The sequence below is a fragment of the Entelurus aequoreus genome, linkage group LG02 (genome assembly GCF_033978785.1).
Source record: "Entelurus aequoreus isolate RoL-2023_Sb linkage group LG02, RoL_Eaeq_v1.1, whole genome shotgun sequence".
Classification (NCBI taxonomy): Eukaryota; Metazoa; Chordata; class Actinopteri; order Syngnathiformes; family Syngnathidae; genus Entelurus; species Entelurus aequoreus.
In genome coordinates this window covers 92,650,900-92,666,031 of record NC_084732.1, presented here as the reverse complement: position 1 = coordinate 92,666,031, position 15,132 = coordinate 92,650,900, and the positions used below count along the sequence as shown (strand labels likewise).

The 15,132-nt window shown below is 31.8% G+C and overlaps 1 protein-coding gene across 1 annotated transcript in view; it reads right to left on the bottom strand.

Moving 5' to 3' along the window:
* Positions 1–5,307, bottom strand: part of LOC133641422 (cytochrome P450 27C1-like) — a 41,322-nt gene extending 36,015 nt beyond the window's left edge. Inside the window, exons 1-3 of the mRNA XM_062035157.1 lie at positions 4,919–5,307; positions 1,654–1,844; positions 1,387–1,586 (exon numbers count right to left, since the gene is read on the bottom strand). Coding sequence (XP_061891141.1) covers positions 1,387–1,586; positions 1,654–1,844; positions 4,919–5,164 — 637 coding nt within the window. The 5' untranslated portion in view covers positions 5,165–5,307. The remainder of the gene's footprint in view (positions 1–1,386; positions 1,587–1,653; positions 1,845–4,918) is intronic.
* Between the last annotated feature and the right edge of the window lie 9,825 nt (positions 5,308–15,132).

Here is a 15,132-nt window from a genome sequence, read left to right as displayed (position 1 = left end):
GTCACCGTCTTGGATTCGCTGAGCTTCAATCTCCAGTTATGGAGGTAAGCCACTACCACTACTGTGCAACCTACTAATAAAAGTCTCAATCAATCAATCAAAGTTAAAATTAAAGTACCAATGATTCATTGTAGTTTTCATTAACACATTTGGAAGTGTTGAAATTGCCATGTAGCATCGCTAATGCTAATTAGTTGCATGTAAATAGCAATGGCGGGTTTTATTCAGCTTTTCCACAAACTCTGAGCTTTAATGTCACTTACAATCTCACTTACAATTCTTAAAATTGCCACCTATGTCCCATGGAACCGTTCCCATTTGAACCGATACGGAACCAATTCCCGGTACCTGAAATCAATACCAGTATTCAACAGTACCAATTTTCTGTATTTTTGTGTGTGTGTTAAATTTTTTAAAATTGTTTTCGTTACAAAATCAAATTTTTATTGCAACATTTAAAAATGAGCCGATATTGACAACTACTGTCCGGTTGTTAATTCTTGTTACCGCATTTCTGAGTCTCAATTACAGTTTTAAGGTCCAAGACGTTAGATGGCAGCAGTGTAGAGTTTATGGTGTGTTGGCTCGTCAATTCTAGGTTTTTTGTTGCGCCCTAAAAAGTGTTCATACTGTAAGTCCTTACACAGCAGATGTTTGAATGTGACGTGCATTTTCCTTGTAGTTTTCATTGAAATTGCCATGTAGCATCGCTAATGCTAATTAGTTGCATGTAAATAGCAATGGCGGGTTTTATTCAGGTTTTCCACAAACTCTGAGCTTTAATGTCACTTACAATCTGACTTACAATTCTTAAAATTGCCACCTATGTCCCAAGGAACCGTTCACATTTGAACCGATACGGAACCAATTCCCGGTACCTGAAATCAATACCAGTATTCAACAGTACCAATTTTCTGTATTTTTGTGTGTGTGTTAAAAAATTTGAAATTGTTTTCGTTACAAAATCAAATTTTTATTGCAACATTTAAAAATGAGCCGATTATGACAACTACTGTCCGGTTGTTAATTCTTGTTACCACATTTCTGAGTCTCAATTACAGTTTTAAGGTCCAAGACGTTAAATGGCAGCAGTGTAGAGTTTATGGTGTGTTGGCTCGTCAATTCTAGGTTTTTGTTGCGCCCTAAAAAGTGTTCATACTGTAAGTCATTACACAGCAGATGTTTGAATGTGACGTGCATTTTCCTTGTAGTTTTCATTGAAATTGCCATGTAGCATCGCTAATGCTAATTAGTTGCATGTAAATAGCAATGGCGGGTTTTATTCAGGTTTTCCACAAAACACCCTAACCACTAGGCCACCGAGTAGGTAAAAGGTTTTGAGAGTATGACCAGGGCGAGTCAAGTCTTCCTTCCAGACGGACTTACCTTCCATGGCGTACTTGAAGAAGAGGTCGTTGATGTTGACCACGGTCACTCCGTCCGCCTCCTGGCTGCGCAGGATACAAAGTCTCTGGACCATGTCGTCTACAACCCGGTTGATGTCGTCGGAGAAGACGGCCACGTCGCGGGGTCGCATGATGAGTTGTCTCAGGACGCTTCGCATTTTCAACCAGTGGTCGCCCTCCCTGCGGACGTTTCAGGGTTTTGGAGTCAAAGACACGACTTTTGCAGAGTCTACAAAGTCGATCTTACGCCGAGATGAGGCCTGTAGAGCGTCCCCTCATGTCCCTGTACTCCTTCCAGGACTCCATGTTGGCTCTCTGAGGGGCCACGCCCTCGGCCCGCAGCACCTGAGCCACCAGGTCTCGGTCTGCGATGGAGACCACCAGTTGTGGTCCAAAGTGGGACTTGAAGATTTTCCCATACTTCCTGCTGTGTTCCATCTAGCAAACATCAACAACCTGGTCATTTATTATACTTCTTGGGCTTCATGGCGGCTTTTATTCAGTTTTTCCACAAACTCTGAGCTTTAATGTCACTTACAATCTGACTTACAATTGTTAAATTGCCACCTATGTCCCATGGAACCGTTCACATACGGAACTAATTCCCGGTACCTGAAATCAATACCAGTACTCAACAGTACCAATTTTCTATATTTTTGTGTGTTTGTGAAAAAATAATGTTTTCGTTACAAAATTACGGAGCCCCTAAAGCAGGGGTCACCAACGCGGTGCCCGCGGGCACCAGGTAGCCCGTAAGGACCAGATGAGTAGCCCGCTGGCCTGTTCTAAAAATAGCTCAAATAGCAGCACTTACCAGTGAGCTGCCTCTATTTTTTAAATTGTATTTATTTACTAGCAAGCTGGTCTCGCTTTGCCCGACATTTTTATTTCTAAGAGAGACAAAACTCAAATAGAATTTGAAAATCCAAGAAAATATTTTAAAGACTTAGTCTTCACTTGTTTAAATAAATTCTTTTTTTTTTTTTACTTTGCTTCTTATAACTTTCAGAAAGACAATTTTAGAGAAAAAATACAACCTTAAAAATGATTTTAGGATTTTTAAACACATATAACTTTTTACCTTTTAAATTCCTTCCTCTTCTTTCCTGACAATTTAAATCAATGTTCAAGTAAATGTATTTTTTTTATTGTAAAGAATGATAAATACATTTTAACTTAATTCTTCATTTTAGCTTCTGTTTTTTCGACAAAGAATATTTGTGAAATATTTCTTCAAACTTATTATGATTAAAATTCAAAAAAATTATTCTGGAAAATCTAGAAAATCTGTAGAATCAAATTCGAATCTTATTTGAAAGTCTTTTGAATTTCTTTTAAAATTTTTGTTCTGCAAAATCTAGAAGAAATAATGATTTGTCCTTGTTAGAAATATAGCTTGGTCCAATTTGTTATATATTCTAACAAAGTGTAGATTGGATTTTAACCTATTTAAAACATGTCATCAAAATTCTAAAATTAATCTTAATCAAGAAAAATGACTAATGATGTTCCATAAATTATTTTTTTAATTTTTTCAAAAAGATTAGAATTAGCTAGTTTTTCTCTTCTTTTTTTCGGTTGAATTTTGAATTTTAAAGAGTCGAAATTGAAGATAAACTATGTTTCAAAATTTAATTGTCATTTTTTTCGTGTTTTCTCCTCTTTTAAACCGTTCAATTAAGTGTAAATATCATTAATTATTAATAATAACATAGAGTTAAAGGTAAATTGAGCAAATTGGCTATTTCTGGCAATTTATTTAAGTGTGTATCAAACTGGTAGCCCTTCGCATTAATCACTACCCAAGAAGTAGCTCTTGCTTTCAAAAAGGTTGGTGACCCCTGCCCTAAAGGGACATGGGGGAAGAAAAAAAATGTAATATTTTTTTTTTATTTTTTTTTATTTTTTTTTAGACATGTATCTCGTGCGCAGGAGAAACTTTTTAGAAAGTTATGAAAAAAACTGTTATAATTTTTTGTAATTTTTTTATAGACATGTATCCCCCCCCCCCCCCCCCCCCAAATCGATGGATGGATGATTTTGTTGTCTTTTTTTTTTTTTTGAGCAATGGCAAAAAAAGGAAATATAAAGATAGACAAAATTAAAAAAACAGCCTGCATGGCAGCTGTGTGTCAACATTGCAACGTTTTCTAGTTAGATTTCACCTCATTCCACTTTTTTAATGTTTTTTTGATTTTTGCAATGGCATTTCCAGAATGTGTGGCGGGCCGCTAACCAATTAGCTGCGGGCCGCAAATGGCCCCCGGGCCACACTTTGGACACCCCTGCCCTAAAGGGACATGGGGGAGAATTTTTTTTGTATACATTTTATTGTTGTTTTTTTTTTTTTAGACATGTATCTCGTGCGCATGAGAAACTTTAGATACATGTCTAAAAAAAAATAAAAAATTATAACATTTTTATTTTTATTTTTTATAACTTTATAAAAAGTTTCTCGTGCGCACAAGATACATGTCTAAAAAAATAAAATAAAATAAAATAAATTATAAAAATAAAAATTTCCCCATGTCCCTTTGGGGCTCCATACATATGGAATGATAAAATAATGAATAATTTTTATACTTTTTAAATTAAAATTGAATTAAATTTGATGCACGTTTTGCTCTCAAAAACTATTTATTTTTAATTAATTAAATTTATTTAAAAAAACATTTTTAGTGCAAAAACAGTAAATTGAACATAATTCAAAGATACTGTAAAGGTGCAACTCTTCCTATCAGAGGACCAGCACTAAATAGTAAACGTAATTGTAAAAAAGTTTTTTAAAAGTAAAAAGTAAAAAAAATTGCTACATTTGAATAAAAAAATGTTGCGGGGGAGTCCCTCACAATCAAATTCCGCGTAGGGCCCCGTTTAAACCAGGGCCGCCCCTGTCTGACGCGCTTTTTGATACATGACTAAAAAAAAAAAAAAAAAAAAATTATAACATTTTTATTTTTTATAACTTTATAAAAAGTTTCTCGTGTGCACGAGATACATGTCTAAAAAAATTTAAAAAAATATATACACAAATAAAAATGTCCCCATTTCCCTTTGGGGCTCCGTACGTAATAATTTTTATACTTTTTAAATTAAAATTGAATAAAATTTGATGCACGTTTTGCTCTCAAAAACTATTTATTTTAAATTAATTAAATGTATTTAAAAAACATTTTTAGTGCAAAAACAATACATTGAACATAATTGAAAGATACTGTAAAGGTGCAACTCTTCCTATACTAAATGGTAAACGTAATTGTAAAAAAGTTTTTTAAAAGTATAAAAATCGTTTCATTTAAAAATGGTTAGGGTTAGGGGCCCTACGCGGAATTTGATTTTGAGGGACCCCCCCACCCCCCACCCCCCTAACCCAGGGGGAGGGGTAGGGGGGTCCCTCAAAATGAAATTCCGCGTAGGGCCCCGTTTAAAGCAAGACCGCCCCTGTCTGACGCGCTTTTACGCAAAGTCCTGTTCCATTTTACGCACCATTTTAGAGTGGAAGAATTTTCTACCTGGATTTGATGGATCCGACTGAAACCGTCCCTCCAGAAGAACTCCAGCAGGTTGGAGGCGGTGCTGGGTCCTGGCATCTCCTTCAAGCTCTTCACGCTTTTGTCCGCCGCCAGGACGCTGCGGGACGCGCCGTCCTCGTCCGTGGTGGGCGACGGGATCCCGAAAGCCGACTTGTGCAAAACCCTGAGCTGCTCCACCTGGAACTTCCTCCTGCAACCAGCAGTGAAATGACTAAAAACCGCCATTGTTGTTGTTGTTGTTGTTGTTGTTGTTGTGCGTAAAAAGCTGGCGGCGCCCTGCACATGCGCACCGCGTACGCGAACGTAAAGCGTCTTGTGTGGTGGAGTTTTGGACAAAGTGCGTGTTTGGGCACCTCAGGACGTGGAGAGGGTCGGCAAGAAGGAGGGAGAAGTCTGAATAAGGCATGTGGGCGTTTCTTTACCCCCCAAATGGGCTGCTGGGTTCACCCTTTCATTGGGGGAGTTTCTGGTGGGGGTGGGTGGGGGTGTGGGGGTGGTTACATCACACCGATCAATCACACGCACAGGACATACATCAGCGTGCACGCGGTCACACGAGCTAATGTACTCAAAAGTCACTTCCTGTGAGCACTTTCCTCATAAATGTCCACTTGTTGACTCATGTGACGACTCCATTGCCACTTTTGTTCCAAGGAGGCTTTTCAACTTTAAAGGAGGCTTTTTTGGGGGGAAGTGTGTCTCTCGTACACAATCCTTATTTAAGACAAGAACATGTTTTTTTGAATGCCTTCTAAATCGTAAAACCCTGTTAGCAAAAGTCAGCTAACAATAGAGGCTCTATTCCGCCTATAAAGTGCTCTAAAAACTGTTTAAAAACCTCCATCAAGGTATAATATACATGCTGTAAGTATATATGTAGTATCTAGTAACATTCATAATAACATGTCATATTTACATATTTTATATACATGCTGTAAGTATATATGTAGTATCTAGTAACATTCATAATAACATGTCATATTTACATATTTTATATACATGCTGTAAGTATATATGTAGTATCTAGTATCATTCATAATAACATGTCCTATTTACATATTTTATATACATGCTGTAAGTACATATGTAGTATCTAGTAACATTCATAATAACATGTCCTATTTACATATTTTATATACATGCTGTAAGTATATATGTAGTATCTAGTAACATTCGTAATAACATGTCCTATTTACATATTTTATATACATACTGTAAGTATATATGTAGTATCTAGTAACATTCATAATAACATGTCCTATTTACACATTTTATATACACGCTGTAAGTATATATGTAGTATCTAGTAACATTCATAATAACATGTCCTATTTACATATTTTATATACACGCTGTAAGTATATATGTAGTATCTAGTAACATTCATAATAACATGTCCTATTTACACATTTTATATACATGCTGTAAGTATATATGTAGTATCTAGTAACATTCATAATAACATGTGCTATTTACATATTTTATATACACTCTGTAAGTATATATATATATATATATATATATGTATATATATATATACATATATATGTATAATATCTAGTAACATTCATAATAACATGTAAGGACTAACATTTTTTTGGAAGTGTGTCTCTCATACACAATCCTTATGTAAGACAAGAACATGTTTTTTTAATGCCTTCTAAATCGTAAAAACCTGCTAGCAAAAGTCAGCTAACAATAGAGGCTCTATTCCGCCTATAAAGTGCTCTAAAAACTGTTTAAAAACCTCCATCAAGATTTTATATACATGCTGTAAGTATATATGTAGTATCTAGTAACATTCATAATAACATGTCATATTTACATATTTTATATACATGCTGTAAGTATATATGTAGTATCTAGTAACATTCATAATAACATGTCATATTTACATATTTTATATACATGCTGTAAGTATATATGTAGTATCTAGTATCATTCATAATAACATGTCCTATTTACATATTTTATATACATGCTGTAAGTACATATGTAGTATCTAGTAACATTCATAATAACATGTCCTATTTACATATTTTATATACATGCTGTAAGTATATATGTAGTATCTAGTAACATTCGTAATAACATGTCCTATTTACATATTTTATATACATACTGTAAGTATATATGTAGTATCTAGTAACATTCATAATAACATGTCCTATTTACATATTTTATATACACGCTGTAAGTATATATGTAGTATTTAGTAACATTCATAATAACATGTCCTATTTACATATTTTATATACACGCTGTAAGTATATATGTAGTATCTAGTAACATTCATAATAACATGTCCTATTTACACATTTTATATACATGCTGTAAGTATATATGTAGTATCTAGTAACATTCATAATAACATGTGCTATTTACATATTTTATATACACTCTGTAAGTATATATATATATATATATATATATGTATATATATATATACATATATATGTATAATATCTAGTAACATTCATAATAACATGTAAGGACTAACATTTTTTTGGAAGTGTGTCTCTCATACACAATCCTTATGTAAGACAAGAACATGTTTTTTTAATGCCTTCTAAATCGTAAAAACCTGCTAGCAAAAGTCAGCTAACAATAGAGGCTCTATTCCGCCTATAAAGTGCTCTAAAAACTGTTTAAAAACCTCCATCAAGATTTTATATACATGCTGTAAGTATATATGTAGTATCTAGTAACATTCATAATAACATGTCATATTTACATATTTTATATACATGCTGTAAGTATATATGTAGTATCTAGTAACATTCATAATAACATGTCATATTTACATATTTTATATACATGCTGTAAGTATATATGTAGTATCTAGTATCATTCATAATAACATGTCCTATTTACATATTTTATATACATGCTGTAAGTACATATGTAGTATCTAGTAACATTCATAATAACATGTCCTATTTACATATTTTATATACATGCTGTAAGTATATATGTAGTATCTAGTAACATTCGTAATAACATGTCCTATTTACATATTTTATATACATACTGTAAGTATATATGTAGTATCTAGTAACATTCATAATAACATGTCCTATTTACATATTTTATATACACGCTGTAAGTATATATGTAGTATTTAGTAACATTCATAATAACATGTCCTATTTACATATTTTATATACACGCTGTAAGTATATATGTAGTATCTAGTAACATTCATAATAACATGTCCTATTTACACATTTTATATACATGCTGTAAGTATATATGTAGTATCTAGTAACATTCATAATAACATGTGCTATTTACATATTTTATATACACTCTGTAAGTATATATATATATATATATATATATATATATATATATATATATGTATATATATATATACATATATATGTATAATATCTAGTAACATTCATAATAACATGTAAGGACTGACATTTTTTTGGAAGTGTGTCTCTCATACACAATCCTTATGTAAGACAAGAACATGTTTTTTTAATGCCTTCTAAATCGTAAAAACCTGCTAGCAAAAGTCAGCTAACAATAGAGGCTCTATTCCGCCTATAAAGTGCTCTAAAAACTGTTTAAAAACCTCCATCAAGGTTTTATATACATGCTGTAAGTATATATGTAGTATCTAGTAACATTCATAATAACATGTCATATTTACATATTTTATATACATGCTGTAAGTATATATGTAGTATCTAGTAACATTCATAATAACATGTCATATTTACATATTTTATATACATGCTGTAAGTATATATGTAGTATCTAGTATCATTCATAATAACATGTCCTATTTACATATTTTATATACATGCTGTAAGTACATATGTAGTATCTAGTAACATTCATAATAACATGTCCTATTTACATATTTTATATACATGCTGTAAGTATATATGTAGTATCTAGTAACATTTGTAATAACATGTCCTATTTACATATTTTATATACATACTGTAAGTATATATGTAGTATCTAGTAACATTCATAATAACATGTCCTATTTACATATTTTATATACACGCTGTAAGTATATATGTAGTATCTAGTAACATTCATAATAACATGTCCTATTTACATATTTTATATACACGCTGTAAGTATATATGTAGTATCTAGTAACATTCATAATAACATGTCCTATTTACACATTTTATATACATGCTGTAAGTATATATGTAGTATCTAGTAACATTCATAATAACATGTGCTATTTACATATTTTATATACACTCTGTAAGTATATATATATATATATATGTATATATATATATATACATATATATGTATAATATCTAGTAACATTCATAATAACATGTAAGGACTAACATTTTTTTGGAAGTGTGTCTCTCATACACAATCCTTATGTAAGACAAGAACATGTTTTTTTAATGCCTTCTAAATCGTAAAAACCTGCTAGCAAAAGTCAGCTAACAATAGAGGCTCTATTCCGCCTATAAAGTGCTCTAAAAACTGTTAAAAAACCTCCATCAAGGTTTTATATACATGCTGTAAGTATATATGTAGTATCTAGTAACATTCATAATAACATGTCATATTTACATATTTTATATACATGCTGTAAGTATATATGTAGTATCTAATAACATTCATAATAACATGTCATATTTACATATTTCATATACACGCTGTAAGTATATATGTAGTATCTAGTAACATTCGTAATAACATGTCCTATTTACATATTTTATATACATGCTGTAAGTATATATGTAGTATCTAGTAACATTCATAATAACATGTCATATTTACATATTTTATATACATGCTGTAAGTATATATGTAGTATCTAGTAACATTCATAACAACATGTAAGGACAAAACTTTTTTTGGAAGTGTGTCTATATTCCGCAATCCTTATGTAAGACAGGAACATGTTTTTTTATGCCTTCTAAATCGTAAAATCCTGTTAGCAAAAGTCAGCTAACAATAGAGGCTCTATTCCGCCTATAAAGTGCTCTAAAACTGTTAAAAAACCTCCATCAAGGTTTTATATACATGCTGTAAGTATATATGTAGTATCTAGTAACATTCATAATAACATGTAATATTTATATATTTTATATACATGCTGTAAGTATATATGTAGTATCTAGTAACATTCATAATAGCATGTCCTATTTACATATTTTATATACACGCTGTAAGTATATATGTAGTATCTAGCAACATTCGTAATAACATGTCCTATTTACATATTTTATATACATGCTGTAAGTATATATGTAGTATCTAGTAACATTCATAATAACATGTCATATTTACATATTTTATATACATGCTGTAAGTATATATGTAGTATCTAGTATCATTCATAATAACATGTCCTATTTACATATTTTATATACATGCTGTAAGTATATATGTAGTATCTAGTAACATTCGTAATAACATGTCCTATTTACATATTTTATATACATGCTGTAAGTATATATGTAGTATCTAGTAACATTCATAATAACATGTAATATTTATATATTTTATATACATGCTGTAAGTATATATGTAGTATCTAGTAACATTCGTAATAACATGTCCTATTTACATATTTTATATACATACTGTAAGTATATATGTAGTATCTAGTAACATTCATAATAACATGTCCTATTTACATATTTTATATACACGCTGTAAGTATATATGTAGTATCTAGTAACATTCATAATAACATGTCCTATTTACATATTTTATATACACGCTGTAAGTATATATGTAGTATCTAGTAACATTCATAATAACATGTCCTATTTACATATTTTATATACACTCTGTAAGTATATATGTAGTATCTAGTAACATTCATAATAACATGTCCTATTTACATATTTCATATACACGTTGTAAGTATATATGTAGTATCTAGTAACATTCATAATAACATGTCTTATTTACATATTTCATATACACGTTGTAAGTATATATGTAGTATCTAGTAACATTCATAATAACATGTCCTATTTACATATTTTATATACATTCTGTAAGTATATATATATAATATCTAGTAACATTCATAATAACATGTAAGGACTAAGCTTTTTTTGGAAGTGTGTCTCTCATACACAATACTTATGTAAGACAGGAACATGTTTTTTTATGCCTTCTAAATCGTAAAACCCTGTTAGCAAAAGTCAGCTAACAATAGAGGCTCTATTCCGCCCATAAAGTGCTCTAAAAACTGTTAAAAAACCTCCATCAAGGTTTTATATACATGCTGTAAGTATATATGTAGTATCTAGTAACATTCATAATAACATGTCATATTTACATATTTCATATACACGCTGTAAGTATATATGTAGTATCTAGTAACATTCATAATAACATGTCATATTTACATATTTTATATACACGCTGTAACTATATATATATAATATCTAGTAACATTCATAATAACATGTAAGGACTAAGCTTTTTTTGGAAGTGTGTCTCTCATACACAAAACTTATGTAAGACAGGAACATGTTTTTTTATGTCTTCTAAATCACAAAACCCTGTTAGCAAAAGTCAGCTAACAATAGAGGCTCTATTCTGCCTATAAACAGTAACATTCATAATAACATGTAAGGACTAAGCTTTTTTTTGGAAGTGTGTCTCTCATACACAATACTTATGTAAGACAGGAACATGTTTTTTTTATGTCTTCTAAATCGTAAAACCCTGTTAGCAAAAGTCAGCTAACAATAGAGGCTCTATTCCGCCTATAAACAGTAACATTCATAATAACATGTAAGGACTCAGCTTTTTTTGGAAGTGTGTCTCTCATACACAATACTTATGTAAGACAGGAACACGTTTTTTTATGCCTTCTAAATCGTAAAACCCTGTTAGCAAAAGTCAGCTAACAATAGAGGCTCTATTCCGCCTATAAACAGTAACATTCATAATAACATGTAAGGACTAAGCTTTTTTTTGGAAGTGTGTCTCTCATACACAATACTTATGTAAGACAGGAACACGTTTTTTTTATGTCTTCTAAATCGTAAAACCCTGTTACCAAAAGTCAGCTAACAATAGAGGCTCTATTCCGCCTATAAACAGTAACATTCATAATAACATGTAAGGACTAAGCTTTTTTTTGGAAGTGTGTCTCTCATACACAATACTTTTGTAAGACAGGAACACGTTTTTTTATGCCTTCCAAACCGTAAAACCCTGTTAGCAAAAGTCAGCTAACAATAGAGGCTCTATTCCGCCTATAAACAGTAACATTCATAATAACATGTAAGGACTAAGCTTTTTTTGGAAGTGTGTCTCTCATACACAATACTTATGTAAGACAGGAACACGTTTTTTTATGCCTTCTAAATCGTAAAACCCTGTTAGCAAAAGTCAGCTAACAATAGAGGCGCTATTCCGCCCATAAAGTGCTCTAAAAACTGTTAAAAAACCTCCGTCAAGGTTTTATATACATGCTGTAAGTATATATGTAGTATCTAGTAACATTCATAATAACATGTCCTATTTACATATTTTATATACACGCTGTAAGTATATATGTAGTATCTAGTAACATTCATAATAACATGTCATATTTACATATTTCATATAGACGCTGTAAGTATATATGTAGTATCTAGTAACATTCAAAATAACATGTCATATTTACATATTTCATATACACGCTGTAAGTATATATGTAGTATCTAGTAACATTCGTAATAACATGTCCTATTTACATATTTTATAAACACGCTGTAAGTATATATGTAGTATCTAGTAACATTCAAAATAACATGTCATATTTACATATTTCATATACACGCTGTAAGTATATATGTAGTATCTAGTAACATTCATAATAACATGTCATATTTACATATTTCATATAGACGCTGTAAGTATATATGTAGTATCTAGTAACATTCGTAATAACATATCCTATTTACATATTTTATATACACGCTGTAAGTATATATGTAGTATCTAGTAACATTCATAATAACATGTAAGGACTAAGCTTTTTTTGGAAGTGTGTCTCTCATCCACAATACTTATGTAAGACAGGAACATGTTTTCTTATGCCTTCTAAATCGTAAAATCCTGTTAGCAAAAGTCAGCTAACAATAGAGGCGCTATTCCGCCTATAAAGTGCTCTAAAAACTGTTAAAAAACCTCCATCAAGGTTTTATATACATGCTGTAAGTATATATGTAGTATCTAGTAACATTCATAATAACATGTAATATTTACATATTTTATATACATGCTGTAAGTATATATGTAGTATCTAGTAACATTCATAATAACATGTCATATTTACATATTTCATATAGACGCTGCAAGTATATATGTAGTATCTAGTAACATTCAAAATAACATGTCATATTTACATATTTTATATACACGCTGTAAGTATATATGTAGTATCTAGTAACATTCATAATAACATGTAAGGACTAAGCTTTTTTTGGAAGTGTGTCTCTCATGCACAATACTTATGTAACCCAACATTGATTAAACGTCGTCAAAAAGCATGTCGTTCCAACGCCAAGTTTCAGTTGGGACCTAAATCAAGAAGTTCTCCACATTGTTTGGACGTCTCGTGCCTGCTGGGTTGATGAACCCGGGTCTAAGGAAAATATGGAACTTTACCGCCAATGCGCTTAAAAAGCACGACGACATTTCATCGTCAGTTTGAGACCAGGGAAAATGAAAACGTGCAAATATGCCATTGTATTATTACCAGTGACGGAGCAGGAAGGGGCTGGGCAAATTGCACATACTTGCATTACTGTATCAAAGTACTCTATTTAAAATAGTTGGAATGTGTTTGTTTGTAGTGCTTGTTTACTTTTTTTGTGTAAGATTGAAGCCAAATGTGACAAATTTAACTGTTTTTGTGATTTTCTCTTTGAAATCCACTTCCTGTTGTTCCACTTCCACACTTGAAATTGAAATTCCAAATTGGGGAATTTTGCACAAGCCCTTGCCTTTCCCAGACTCCCCAAATCCAGTTGTCTGGTTGCAAGCCAAGTGGGCTCAAGTGTCCGACGAGACAGAGAACCCTCAGGACTGACTGGCAGAGGTGGGCACTTTCCCACGCTCGCTGTTTGGCAAAGTGCACAAAGCATTTTCTCTAAGGAGCTTATCGGAACATCGTCTCTTCGAAACCTCTGAAGGAAAACAAAGAAGCGCTAATTGTCCTCCGTCTAATCCCCACAGAACATCTCTCATTGACTTTATGCTTGATAAACACTAAAATACCAGGAACCAAAGTGGCAGTTTTACATGAATTATGTTCACTTAAACTACTTTCTACAGCGTTGTTTGCCAAAAAGCCCCAAACTGTACTCAAGTAAAGTACTATTTCTTTAAAACAAGCGTGTCCACAGACTGACAAATCATTTGACGCAATTTTTGTTGTTTTCACCTTTCACCTTTCTTAAATTTTTTTAATCAAACTACAAAAGGCAATTTCCGTGGAAATGTTGTTTGATTGCTAACAGTTAGCACGCTGGCCAGATAGCGTCAAGTAACAAAAAAATATGAGCAAAATGAGCTAAAAAAAAAAAAAAAGCTGGTATGCTAACAATACTATGCTAACAATAGCATGCGTAGCATTAGTGAAATACCAATGCTAGATTAGCTGAATAAATCCAGCATGCTAATATTAGCATTCTAAAATGCTAACTAGAACGTGTCAAGCACCAAAATATATTACTCGGGTTAGAACAGTGGTTTTTAAACTTTTTATAAAAAATTTTTTACCAAGTACTACCTCAGAAAAAACTTGGCTCTTCAAGTATCACCATAATGACCAAAACACAGTAACATAGTAGGCCTACGTAGTCACTAAAAACAAGGCAGAGGTTTTAATTAATAAGTATATTTAATTATTTGACGCTATTTGTGTTGTTTACACCTTCAAAACCTATGGAGCCCCTAAAGGGACATGGGGGGAAAAACACTTTTTGCTATATAACTTTATAAAAAGTTTCTCGTGTGCACGAGATACATGTCTAAAAAACAAAACAAAACAAAACAAAATTATAAAAAAAAACATTTCCCCTATGTCCCTTTAGGGGCTCCGTAAAAACCAGTACAATAGGTGTTTAAAAAAAAAAAATCAAATAACTACAAAAGGCAATTTCGGTAGAAATGTCGTTTGAATGCTAACAGTTAGCACGCTGGCCAGATAGCGTCAAGTTACAAAAAAATATGAG